Source organism: Schistocerca piceifrons, chromosome 8 (genome assembly GCF_021461385.2).
Source record: "Schistocerca piceifrons isolate TAMUIC-IGC-003096 chromosome 8, iqSchPice1.1, whole genome shotgun sequence".
Taxonomy (NCBI): domain Eukaryota; kingdom Metazoa; phylum Arthropoda; class Insecta; order Orthoptera; family Acrididae; genus Schistocerca; species Schistocerca piceifrons.
Window position 1 is genome coordinate 427,102,711 of NC_060145.1, and position 14,564 is coordinate 427,117,274.

The window sequence follows — 14,564 nt, forward strand, 5'->3', positions numbered from 1 at the left end:
TGTCGAGATGTTGAATGTTCAAGGTTCTCGTAAAACCAGGCGAGAGGATTGGGTACGGACGTGAGATTGGAGAAGGTGGTGTAGTAAAGACGTTGAGCTGAGTTTTGGAGAGAACTGAGTGGTAACGTAAGTGTGGGGGGCAGGTACGGTTTCAACTAGGCAGGGAAAGGATGGAGTAAAAGCAGTAGGATTGACAAGGGCTTATCTGAGGGCAAAAGCTCGGTAATGATTTCATGATATGAAGTGGAGGGGGGGGGGCAGTATTGTAAGTTACTCTAGGAGAGGAAGATGGGACGTGTTGATAGGGTCGCGGCACCAGCTCACGGTTCCCGACCATGAGAGATACAATGGGGTGCTGGGACTCGATTTTACAGGGAATGTAGGAGAGGCAAATTGATGTTGTAGTTTGACGAGGAACTGGAAATTTATGAGCAGGTAGCGGTGAACAGTGGCAGGAGCGAAAGTCCACGCAACATTTGCATAGGTTAGCATGAATATGAAATGAGGGTCGTGTGTCTTGGCCGCATGCTAGGCCACTTACCAGCTTTACTGGTTTACAAATTCTGCCTACTAATCTGCGATTGTATTGCTGTTTGATTAATATTTTCCGTCTATATCGATTAAAAGACGTTTATTTATTACATGTTTAGGCACAGTTATCTTCAGACACTGCAGAAAAGATGAAAATAAATAAAATAAAAAAATTACTTACATTAAAAGCGCATAAAAAATGAAATGTTAATAGCATTATAAAATAGCTTCCCACTAGCGCCACCTTGCGGCAGTTTCCCTCCAGTTTCGCTTAGTGGTGCTGTGCTGGCAGCTGTCGTTTTAGTTTGTTCGATCAAAACTCAAGCAGTATTAGAATACAGTTCTTTAGCGTATTTCTTTTTACCTCTTTAACAGTAACTGAAGATGACTATGCCGAAACATACAATAAACGAAGATCACTTGAGCTAATAAACAGGATACTTTCATTGAAAAGAGGTAGTAATACGTGTTACAAGTCAAATATAATAAGCAAAGATTAAAATTTATGAAGAATCATTACTAGAAAAAGGGATAGCTTGATGAGACACGTTAATTAAAAATCAGTAAATTTGGCGGTGGACGTCAAAACTTGTAGCTGCAGGCTGACTGGAATATACAGCTCACATTATGAAGATGTCTGGTATGTATGCAAATGAAGATGTTTACGCAGAAAATAAAAAAAAAAGGCGAAGACTACGACTAAGTTCAGAGACACAAAATTAAAAGGAAATGAACGGGTTGTATAAATTATGGTCCAAAAATAAACTGACAGGAAGAAATTGCTGTGTAAAAAAGAAAAAAATTGTTGTAAACACTTTAGGAAGTTGACTGCCAACAGCCGTTAAGTAATGTATTAATTGCATATTTGAACCATCAGCTGATTTTATTTTAAACCCAAATTCTACCGGTTTCGGTCTTGGACCATCTTCACGGATGAAGGGTTAAAAGTCGCGTGGTGTGGCCACACGGTTCGAGGCGCCATGTCCGGATTGCACGGCCCCTCCGGCCGGGGGTTGGTTCAAAAATAGTTCAAATGGCTCTGAGCACTATGGGACTTAACATCTGAGGTCATCAGTCCCCTAGAACTTAGAACTACTTAAACCTAACTAACCTAAGGACATCACACACATCCATGCCCGAGGCAGGATTCGAACCTGCGAACGTAGCAGTCGCGTGGTTCCGGACTGAGCGCATAGAACCGGAGGTTGGAGTCCTCCCTCGGGCGTGTGTGTGTGTGTGTGTGTGTGTGTGTGTGTGTGTGTGTGTGTTGTCCTTAGTATAAGTTAGTTTAAGTAGTGTGTAAATCTAGAGACCTATGAACTCAGCAATTTGATGCCTTAGGAATTTACACACCCTTGAACCTTTGAAGGGCTAAAATAGTTGAAGCCACCATATTGCATTAGTCATTACTTAAAATGTGTAGTGCATGCCATGAATGTAAATATATGAGACTGGACTTTAGCAAACATCCAAATTCTAAATGTATACTGCTCTGTATCAGCTGTCACTGACTGTAACTGAAACTATTATTTTCAACGAAATTCACGGAAGATTTTGGGCGAGTCCACTATTAGGACGGGCATTAAACAAGACTTTGATTTGTTGTGCTCTTTAATAATGTTCTGCAAAAGAGTAAAAAGATTCTAGGAGAAAGAAGATAGAGCAAGTGGAGTTCGACGTTTGTTACTAAAACGACTTATTTTATAGGCATTTAATAGCAACTCTTTTACAAATAATCTTCCCATAAAAACTAACCGAGAAACTTAGATTTCAAATGTCTTTTAAGAAGTCATGACCTTACCTGAAGCGTTAGTAAGATTACGGGAAAATTAGTGAAATTGATAAGTAAAGTAGTTACATAAAATTACGCAGATCAATGGATTCGACACAAAGTAGTGAAACAAAACTGATAAAATTGGAAGTTGCAAAGAACTTTAGGAGTAATCTTTGAATGACCACCAAAATCAGACACTACAACACACCTCCAGAATTAGGAAAATTTGTTGTTGTAGAAAGTATGTACTCAAATGTCACCAAGAGAAATAGTAAACAAGGAAAGAAAGATTTTGAAAAAAATACCTGGATGCAGCGAGGACGGACGAGGGCGAGTTTAGTCGCAGAAGGAATGCAGACCTCTACAAGAACCAACAAACGATGTCCCTTACTGTAAGGGATAGGTGAGACGGGTTGTTTGCTCATGTGGTGCGGGTGGACAAGTGTAGACTCACCAAATAAATGTCACTTTTATATGAGCAAATAATGCAACATGTGGATGTATGAAATGAAATGTACGGTAGGAATGGGAGTGACCAAGAACACAATACAAAACAAAAATCATATATAGAAATTTAATACCGAATTTAAATGGCTCCCAGAAGAGTAAGGAAACGAAAGAAATGACAGGTAATGTGAAGCAAAGCTGAAGACATTTTAATTCGAGCAAAGGAGGCAGGAGCGACCCCGTATTACCCTGGCCGCACACACGGGAACGCGCGGAATTGCAGTCGACAGATATATTGATAGCTCACAATGAGCGAGCACGGGAACTCGGCAGGCGGGTATCTGATTTCGAGGAACCCTGGTCTGCTTTCCAGTTCGGCAAACTGGTTTAACCTGCTACCGCCTTCAGTAAAGAAGACGCTACTGCCACAAGCCCTTAGCTTAACTCCCGGTGCTTTGTTCTGTTTTGATTTTGCGCTGCCGAGGCTGTTTTGCTACTCTGTACATGCAAAGAAAAAAAAAGAACTAAATTATACGTGCCTGCGCTTAAAGCGAAGCTATAAATAGTGAGAAAACGGCAGGGACTGATGCGTTTACAATGTCACGAAGAATCCTGATTTAGCTTTCTAATTACATTCTGTTCAATCGCGGATGCATTCCGCCAGTTTCCTGTCAGCAGTGCTCTACACTTCGAGATTCCGAAGTACTGTAGTAGCAGCTCAATTCCAACTTTTATTTCGTTAAAGACAGTTGTATATCAAATTCTTGCAAATTCTTAGTGTCAAATCAGAGTCTCCCCGTCGGAGGTTCGAGTCCTCCCTCGGGCTGGCTGTGTGTGTTGTCCTTAGCGTAAGTTACACTATTGGCCATTAAAATTGCTACACCACGAAGATGACGTGCTACAGACGCGAAATTTAACCGACAGGAAGAAGGTGCTGTGATATGCAAATGATTAGCTTTTCAGAGCATTCACACACGGTTGGCGCCGGTGGCGACACCTACAACCGATTTCTCATACAGAAACAGCAGTTGAGCGACGTTGCCTGGTGAAACGTTGTTGTGATGCCTCGTGTAAGGAGGAGAAATGCGTACCATCACGTTTACGACTTTGATAAAGGTCGGATTGTAACCAGTCGCGATTGCGGTTTATCGTATCGCGACATTGCTGCTCGCGTTGCTCGAGATCCAATGACTGTTAGCAGAATATGGAATCGGGGGGTTCAGGAGGGTAATACGGAACGCCGTGCTGGATCCCAATGGCCTCGTATCACTAGCAGTCGAGATGACAGGCATCTTATCCGCATGGCTGTAACGGATCGTGCAGCCACGTCTCGATCCCTGAGTCAACAGATGGGTACGTTTGCAAGACAACAACCATCTGCACGAACAGTTCGACGACGTTTGCTGCAGCATGAACTATCAGCTCGGAGACCATGGCTGCAGTTACCCTTGACGCTGAATCACATACAGGAGCGCCTGCGATGGTCTACTCAACGACAAACCTGGGTGCACGAATGGCAAAACGTCATTTTTTGGATGAATCCAGGTTCTGTTTACAGCATCATGATGGTCGCACCCGTGTTTGGCGACATCGCGATGAACGCACATTGGAAGCGTGTATTCGTCATCGCCATACTGGCGTATCACCCGGCGTGATGGTTTGGTTACACGTCTCGCTCACCTCTTGTTCACATTGACGGCACGTTGAACAGTGGACGTTGCATTTCAGATGAGTTACGACCCGTGGCTCTACCCTTTATTCGATCCCTGCGAAACCCTACATTTCAGCAGGATAAAGCACGACCGCATGTTGCAGGTCCTACACGGGCCTTTCTGGATACAGAAAATGTTCGACTGCTGCCCTGGCCAGCACATTCTCCAGGTCTCTCACCAACTGAAAACGTCTGGTCAATGGTGGCCGAGCAACTGGCTCGTCACAATACGCCAGTCACTACTCTTGATGAACTGTGGTATCGTGTTGAAGCTGCATGGGCAGCTGTACCTGTACACGCCATCCAAGCTCTGTTTGACTCAATGCCCAGGCGTACCAAGGCTGTTATTACGGCCAGATGTGGTTGTTCTGGGTACTGATTTCTCAGGATCTATGCACTCAAATTTCGTGAAAATGTAATCACATGTCAGTTCTAGTATACTATATTTGTCCAATGAATACCCGTTTAATCATCTGCATTTCTTCTTGGTGTAGCAATTTTAATGGCCAGTAGTGTAGTTGAAGTTAGTGTAAGTAGTGTGTAAGCTTAGGGACCGATGACCTCAGCAGTTTGGTCCCATAAGATCATACCATAAATTTCCAATTTTCAAATCAGAGTATATGCTCATAGTGTGTCTACTGCAGATATTGGCCTTCTCTCTAATATCACATATATGTTCTTCGAGTTGTCAGTGACTTCACGATGACTTTTGAGAGCCAACTAGCAAGACACCACTAGCAAGACACCACCACCACCACCACCAGCAGCAGCGGCAGCAGCATTTATGACACGAATCGACTTCCATTCATCGCTCCTGATTCTACATGGTTCCGCCAGGAGCACGTCATTAACGTCCGCTCCTGCTGTAACATCCGGTACTTCAGAGTATAATCCAAATGCAAATAGCAGTCGTAAGACGGAACATCAACTGTCAAAAAACTATTTTTTGACTCCCACGTCACCTTCTACAGTGAGTCCAAGAAGTCGCCATATCCCTTGGGAAAATAGTATGTCATATAATTTACATGTAAAAACTACGTGTCCAGCAGAAGTGTATTCCATCGTATTCTTACTCAAAGATCAGTGCATCTGCATTAATCCTTAATATCTGCCCAACATCTCAGCAGTTATGCTTCGAATAGTTCCTTCATCATTTTTGCGAGCTTCTTTATTAATCTTACCCGAGCCACTGGGACTTGATTATTCCCCATAATTATCTGTCTAGAGTGGTAAGGTCCGGACTTGGGGTGGCTATTTCAGGGGATTTTGCTTAACGACATCCAATTCAGAAGTCTCAAAATTGTTCGTCAAGTAACACACGCGCCTGAGTAGCAAAACGTGCTGGAGCTCCGTCCTACTGGAAGCACACCTGATCTTTGCCGTTGTGCTGAGGTATCAACCATGTTTTAAATGTTCCAAATAAGAAGTCCTATTCGCGCACTCTTCAAAAATACACTGCCTGAGAAAAGAGAAGTACCCAGAATGGAAGGAGGAAACGAAATTTCACGATTTAGAGAATACGTGATGTAATTTCAGTGATTACGCTATCGAATCAAATTTACAAAGAACATGACAATATGAGCCCACTTGTCAATATGACATTGCATCCCCTTTGGCCTGAGTGAATCCACTGATCCGGTTATGAAGCGTGCCATAAAGCTGTTGTATCCTCTCCTGAGGCAAGCTGGCCCACAACGGCTGTAAACGGTCCTTGCCATCCTGCATGCAGCCGCTGGGACGGAGATAACTTCTGAACTGGTCCCCACACATGTCCTGTTGGTGACAGACCTTGGGGATCTTGCTAGCCACGGGTGTACCTCAACATCACGCAGACAGTTCATAGGGGCACGTCCCATGTGTGGACAAGTGTTGTACCGCTGAAAAATGCCCTGTCGCCTGAGAGGTGACGCACAATAGCAACAATAATTTCGTGTGGCTCAAATGGCCTGATGTAGGTCTTTCAGTTGGACGCGTGATGTCCGTGACGTACAGTCGTGCCGCCAGAGTTCTCTCAGTGACTACCAACTGTGACCTGAAGTCGTACCCGGTGGCTCTCCACATCATGAGGCGAGTAATAACACCCTCATACCTCTCCAAAACATTAGAAGCATGGGACTTCTCTGCAGGTCGCCGCCATACCACCGACGTTGGTTATCCGCTGTGACGCAGAACCTTGATTCACCGTTGAACGCAATGCGATACCGTCCGTCAACGGTACATGCTTCCCAGTCACAGCACCAGTCCAAATGCAGTCGTTTCTGTTGTTCCGTTAATGGTAGCATACTCGAGGGACGATAATTCCCTAGTCGGGTTGCTGCTAGTCTCCGACGAATTGTGTGCGATGACAGAGAATGTTGCACGCAGTCCATTACTACTTCCCGGACGGCAGGGCCGGATGTGAAGGGGTTATGTTGCGCTTGGTGCACAATGCGGGATTCAGTTCTTGAGATGGTCAGACGTTGTCGACTAGAACCTTGACGACGAGTATGACTGCCCTCAAGTTCCCATGCAGCCCAACATATTCGATTGCACCACAACTCTGAGTGTTGTACGTGTTGACCTACCGACCAAACGGAGACAGAGTTTGAGGCCCCTCTCAAGTCAGGTGCTGATAATGCCGTCTCACACGACCACGCCGCATCTCTCTGTCTTTTACAGTGATCACTCAACATCTGACGGTTGTTAATGTAGTATCATTGCCACAGATACTACTACAACGCCGCGCCAACACAAGGTTGGCAGCCCGTCGTCTGCCGAGCACAGCGCACTCTAGCGGGCTGTGCAGCTCGACGGAACTGGAGTGTACCTCGTTCACTTCTTAGCTAGCTTTCAACCTAGGCAGACGCACGTTCATAATCGGCCCTCAGCCAGTTCTGTAATGTTTGCATTGATTCTCTAAGGAGGGCCCATCAGGCTTAGTCCCTGAGAGTATGTTGTATTAGTTCATGGTATTCCATGTTACGAGATTGTCAGTTCATAGCCGCAGCTGCAGTCCTATAAAAACTACTGAAGATAAGTAATTTCATTGTACTATGTGTTTCTTGAATAATAATCCTTCTCTCTAACAGTGTGCCGTACCGCATATTATTGCAACCTGGACTCCTTCAGCTCCTATCAACTCGGCCTCCTACTTATTTGCATTCAGTAACGAACTGAAAACACCCACGCGTTTTGTGCCTCTAAACAATGAGACACAATAGTAAAACCCCTTATATGCCCTACTATGTCTAGTAGCAACACTAAACACGAACAACAGTAATGCACTATGGAGGCCGTTCTATCTGTTACAGAGCACTGATTGCAACTCCAGTCATTTACACACACGCCGATGGTGTGTTATCTAACCATATCTTCTGGGCGCTTCAGTGTTTTGGTCTGGTGGTGTACTTGATCCGATCAAGTATCAAGGCAGAGGCAACGGAAAAAGCATGCGAAGTTCAGAAGAACGCGATATCCCGAAGATTGGCTAAAATTTACAGACGCCCGAAATTTGGCACGGTCTTCAATGCGAGATGCCTTTAATAGGTTCCACAACGAAACATTGTATCGAAATTTGGTAGAAAATCCGAAGAAATTCTGGTCGTATGTAAAGTACACAAGGCGCAAGACGCAGTCAATACCTTCACTGCGCAGTGCCGGTGGTACTGTTACCGACGACTGTGCCGCAAAAGCGGAGTTATTGAACGCAGTTTTCCGAAATTCCTTCACCAGGGAAGACGAATGGAATATTCCAGAATTTGAAACACGAACAGCTGCTAGCATGAGTTTCTTAGAAGTAGATACCTTAGGGGTTGTGAAGCAACTCAAATCGCTTGATACGGGCAAGTCTTCAGGTCCAGATTGTATGCCGATTAGGTTCCTTTCAGATTACGCTGATACAATGGCTCCCTACTTAGCAATCATATACAATCGCTCGCTCACCGATAGATCTGTACCTATAGATTGGAAAATTGCGCAGGTCGCACCAGTCTTTAAGAAGGGTAGTGGGGGTAGTCCATCGAACTACAGACCTATATCATTGACGTCGGTTTGCAGTAGGGTTTAGGAGCATATACTGTATTCAAACATTATGAATCACCTCGAAGGGAACGATCTATTGATATGTAATCAGCATGGTTTCAGAAAACATCGTTCTTGTGCAACGCAGCTAGCTCTTTATTCGCACGAAGTAATGGCCGCTATCGACAGGGGATCTCAAGTTGATTCCGTATTTCTAGATTTCCGGAAAGCTTTTGACACCGTTCCTCACAAGCGACTTCTAATCAAGCTGCGGGCCTATGGGGTATCGTCTCAGTTGTGAGACTGGATTCGTGATTTCCTGTCAGGAAGGTCGCAGTTCGTAGTAATAGACGGCGAATCATCGAGTAAAACTGAAGTGATATCAGGTGTTCCCCAGGGAAGCGTCCTGGGACCTCTGCTGTTCCTGATCTATATAAATGACCTGGGTGACAATCTGAGCAGTTCTCTTAGGTTGTTCGCAGATGATGCTGAAATTTACCGTCTAGTAAGGTCATCCGAAGACCAGTATCAGTTGCAAAGCGATTTAGAAAAGATTGTTGTATGGTGTGGCAGGTGGCAGTTGACGCTAAATAACGAAAAGTGTGAGGTGATCCACATGAGTTCCAAAAGAAATCCGTTGGAATTCGATTACTCGATAAATAGTACAATTCTCAAGGCTGTCAATTGTACTAAGTACCTGGGTGTAAAAATTACGAACAACTTCAGTTGGAAAGACCACATACACTCCTGGAAATGGAAAAAAGAACACATTGACACCGGTGTGTCAGACCCACCATACTTGCTCCGGACACTGCGAGAGGGCTGTACAAGCAATGATCACACGCACGGCACAGCGGACACACCAGGAACCGCGGTGTTGGCCGTCGAATGGCGCTAGCTGCGCAGCATTTGTGCACCGCCGCCGTCAGTGTCAGCCAGTTTGCCGTGGCATACGGAGCTCCATCGCAGTCTTTAACACTGGTAGCATGCCGCGACAGCGTGGACGTGAACCGTATGTGCAGTTGACGGACTTTGAGCGAGGGCGTATAGTGGGCATGCGGGAGGCCGGGTGGACGTACCGCCGAATTGCTCAACACGTGGGGCGTGAGGTCTCCACAGTACATCGATGTTGTCGCCAGTGGTCGGCGGAAGGTGCACGTGCCCGTCGACCTGGGACCGGACCGCAGCGACGCACGGATGCACGCCAAGACCGTAGGATCCTACGCAGTGCCGTAGGGGACCGCACCGCCACTTCCCAGCAAATTAGGGACACTGTTGCTCCTGGGGTATCGGCGAGGACCATTCGCAACCGTCTCCATGAAGCTGGGCTACGGTCCCGCACACCGTTAGGCCGTCTTCCGCTCATGCCCCAACATCGTGCAGCCCGCCTCCAGTGGTGTCGCGAGAGGCGTGAATGGAGGGACGAATGGAGACGTGTCGTCTTCAGCGATGAGAGTCGCTTCTGCCTTGGTGCCAATGATGGTCGTATGCGTGTTTGGCGCCGTGCAGGTGAGCGCCACAATCAGGACTGCATACGACCGAGGCACACAGGGCCAACACCCGGCATCATGGTGTGGGGAGCGATCTCCTACACTGGCCGTACACCACTGGTGATCGTCGAGGGGACACTGAATAGTGCACGGTACATCCAAACCGTCATCGAACCCATCGTTCTACCATTCCTAGACCGGCAAGGGAACTTGCTGTTCCAACAGGACAATGCACGTCCGCATGTATTCCGTGCCACCCAACGTGCTCTAGAAGGTGTAAGTCAACTACCCTGGCCAGCAAGATCTCCGGATCTGTCCCCCATTGAGCATGTTTGGGACTGGATGAAGCGTCGTCTCACGCGGTCTGCACGTCCAGCACGAATGCTGGTCCAACTGAGGCGCCAGGTGGAAATGGCATGGCAAGCCGTTCCACAGGACTACATCCAGCATCTCTACGATCGTCTCCATGGGAGAATAGCAGCCTGCATTGCTGCGAAAGGTGGATATACACTGTGCTAGTGCCGACATTGTGCATGCTCTGTTGCCTGTGTCTATGTGCCTGTGGTTCTGTCAGTGTGATCATGTGATGTATCTGATCCCAGGAATGTGTCAATAAAGTTTCCCCTTCCTGGGACAATGAATTCACGGTGTTCTTATTTCAATTTCCAGGAGTGTAGATAATATTGTGGGGAAGGCGAGCCAAAGGTTGCGTTTCATTGGCAGGACACTTAGAAGATGCAACAAGTCCACTAAAGAGACAGCTTACACTACACTCGTTCGTCCTCTGTTAGAATATTGCTGCGCGGTGTGGGATCCTTACCAGGTGGGATTGACGGAGGACATCGAAAGGGTGCAAAAAAGGGCAGCTCGTTTTGTATTATCACGTGTGGCAGATATGATACGCGAATTGGGATGGAAGTCATTAAAGCAAACACTTTTTCGTCGCGGCGAGATCTATTTACGAAATTTCAGTCACCAACTTTCTCTTCCGAATGCGAAAATATTTTGTTGAGCCCAACCTACATAGGTAGGAATGATCATCAAAATAAAATAAGAGAAGTCAGAGCTCGAACAGAAAGGTTTAGGTGTTCGTTTTTCCCGCGCGCTGTTCGGGACTGGAATGGTAGGGAGATAGTATGATTGTGGTTCGATGAACCCTCTGCCAAGCACTTAAATGTGAATTACAGAGTAGTCATGTAGACGTAGATGTAGATGTAGAAGTATCATGATGACAACCACGCCAAAATGATAGCGAGACACGGGTTGCACGTAGTTGTGATTTTCTAAAGACCAGACAACCCTATCCCACCTGTGTGAACTGCGACGTATCGCATATTCATCCTGGAGGGGCAAACCACTCGCTACGGATCGTGTAGAATAACATGTCGGGCGCGCTATTCGACGGTAGCCACTGGGAGGGGGTGCCCGCGCTAGGATTGCTGTCTACCGGTCGTGCATCGGAGGCGCTCGCCGCTTACGCGAATGATACGCCGCTTTTGGGCAGGCTGGCTACCCTACCCTACCCTACCCTATCCTGCCTCCCCTCCCAGCTCGCTCTCACGACAAAGATCACGTCATTAAAGAGGGCTCCGATCCGGCCGGCTTTAATGAGGACGAGACCGAAGCCGAGTCATTAAGGAGCGCATTATTTATAAAGATTGGCCTTCTATCTGCGGTTCATCGGCCACGGGCCCGCGCCGCAGGAAATAAGTACACGCTCCGTTTTGATAAACTCTCGTTAGGCCCGTATGCCGTACAAGGCTGCCACTTAGGCGAAAACGGGAGCGCCGCGCAGATACCGCGCCGCTCGTCACGACCCTGATGCCCCGCCCGTCACAGCGCCTCTCCCGACAAAATTCCTGCTCACTTCCGTTTGGACGGCGCGCAGTCTTTTCCTTCTGTCTCCTTTACCAGTTCTACCACTCGTTTGATACCGTCCTCCATCTATCTTGCTCCAGTCTTTCCATCTGTCGGTGTCTGCTGCGGCCCATGCACTCCATAATCAGTTGTGCACGCACTAAGATTAGCCGCCTTCTTGCCCTCGAGCTGAAGAGTATTCCATTGCTTCCTATTTCATGCCGACCTCCTCCAATTCTGAATTCAACTGTTTCTTACATCCTCCCTGACCCTTTCTTCCCATCTCTGCTCTGGTCTTCCAACTCTCCTAGTTCCTTCAGGTGCTGCGTTGACCATGTTCCTAATCATTACGTCATTGGCTCTCCGTACATCTCCTACCCATTTCCACGTTTAATCTTAATGTAACTGAAAATGTATGGCTCATTCCCGGACGGAATGGACAATATTCAGGGATATGACAACAATCATTCGAATTAATAAATCTAAAATGCATACCTTAAGAGCTGTGACCACGTAACATGTTTGATACTGTGAAACGAAACTCTTTTAGTGGAACCTCTTTGCTTTCCATGTTTTGCGCGGGGTAGCATGGATCACAACAAGAAAAAAGTTTCTGCTAAACACAGGCTCTAAAATGCGTACCTTAAAAGATATGAGCATTTGCTCGGTAGAAGAGATGAGTTTCACAGTAGTGAACATGAACAATTACTCATAGATCTTAAGATACGCCCTTTAGAATCCATGTTTAGTAGAAACATTTTTCTTGCTTTGATCCACACTACTTCCTCCCAAAACATGGAAAGCAAAGAGGTTGCAGTAGAAGAGATTTCAAATGGTTCAAATGGTTCTGAGCACTATGCGACTTAACTTCTGAGGCCATCAGTCGCCTAGAACTTAGAACTAATTAAACCTAACTAACCTAAGGACATCACACACATCCAGGCCCGAGGCAGGATTCGAACCTGCGACCGTAGCGGTCGCTCGGTTCCAGATTGTAGCGCCTAGAACCGCATGGGCACTCCGGCCGGCAGAAGAGATTTGTTTTACAGTACCGAAGATGAAGAAGTGCTCATAGCTGTTGAGGTACGCATTTTAGAGCTCATGTTTAGTAGTAGTAGTTTTTTTGACTGATCATTCCTGTCGTATCCCTGAATATTGACCATTCCCACCGTAACGTTCTGTACAAATTATGTAATTCGTAGTTGAATCTCAGAAGCTTTTGAAATGTGGTGATACAGAAGAGTGCATAAGATTAAATGGGTAGATCACGTAACCAATGAGATACTGAGCAGAACTGGGGAGCAAAGAAATATGTGACATAACCTAACTAGAAGAAGGCATCTGCTGATAGGACACGTTTTGAGGCACTAAGGGATCACCAGTTTTATACAGGAGGGAGGTATGGGAATAAGAATCGTGGAGGGGGACCGAGTGATTCAGAAGGATGTAGGTTGCACGAGTTATTCGGAGATGATGAGATCTGCACAAGATAGCGTACCGTGGAGAGGTGCATCAAACCAGTCTTCGTACTGAAACCATATTTTCTCCTCCCGACACGATATTCTTCCATTGGCCCAAGATCTTGCTTCAAGATTTTTTTTCAAATGTGCCCGTTTGCTTTTTATCGAATTTTGTTATTGTCCATGTTTCAGTAGTGTATGTTAGCACTGGACTCATTAAAATCTTATACGTTATAATTTCAGCTCTTTCGAACACCAACTTTGATTTCTGGTGTTTTATGATGACGTGGTAGCACTTGTCGATGGACAATATTCGGTTTTGGATTTGAGAGGTCACCTTGTACTTACAGTTTACTTCCGATCCAAGTCAAGGGAAACTACGCATAACATATGAACCAATTTCTATGAATGAGGATTTTTTAGCAGGATCTTCCTTAGTTTCAGGCATATGCTTAGTTTTCCCCTTCATTTATTTGTATGCTAATCTTTTTAGCAGCTCTTCTAACACTTGTAAAGGCTTCTTTCATTGTTCTTGGCGTTCTTGCAATTGTATCACCTGCACATGCAAGCAACTGAATTGATTTGTACGGGGCAGTATCCCTTGTATTGGTTCCTGAATCGCTTAGAATCTTTTCCAAGGCTATATTAAACAGAACTCAGGATAATGAATCTCCTTGTCTTATTCAATTCTTTGCGGCCACAGCCTTTGACATCGTATTTTGTGCCTTAACTTGACTGACTCTCGGTGTTTTCCATAGTAGCTCATGCAGTAGTGGAGGAGATGACTACGCGAAACGGAGAGAGAGAGAGAGAGAGAGAGAGAGAGAGAGAGAGAGATGGCACGTAGCAGAGTAAAACTTGGAATCCGAAGGATGATTTCGCTTGTGTGTATAGTAGTGGAAACCCCGATATAAGACCACCAGTGGGGAATCGCACCTCATGACTTTTACATTTTTTTCTCAATGGTCTGAAGAAGCTTGATGTAATACAAAGTGAGGCACATGACCAAACGCCAGACAATACAAGTTTTCTCTTCCTTTCTTGAGCAGATTGATGCCTGTATTGTACTCCGTATCAGGGAACGGAACAAAGACGACGCTGCGTCTTTGATAATGTTTGTGGCTCATAAAAGTACTTTACGTCACCCGTTTAGGTCCAACTATCACTGTGTCATAATTTCAAACTCGCGATGTGTCATCCGTGTATGGCTGAACGACCATCGTCTGTCTGTGCACTGAACTAGAGTTCACAAAGTTAACTGACGTGGTGCGCATGACGACATACGGTGTATGGCC

General features: G+C 45.9%; 1 protein-coding gene across 1 annotated transcript in view; it reads right to left on the reverse strand.

Annotated features, from left to right (window-relative positions):
• LOC124712418 (tetratricopeptide repeat protein 28) overlaps nucleotides 1–12,145 on the reverse strand; it is a 131,749-nt gene extending 119,604 nt beyond the window's left edge. Inside the window, exon 1 of the mRNA XM_047242712.1 lies at nucleotides 12,068–12,145. Coding sequence (XP_047098668.1) covers nucleotides 12,068–12,145 — 78 coding nt within the window. The remainder of the gene's footprint in view (nucleotides 1–12,067) is intronic.
• Between the last annotated feature and the right edge of the window lie 2,419 nt (nucleotides 12,146–14,564).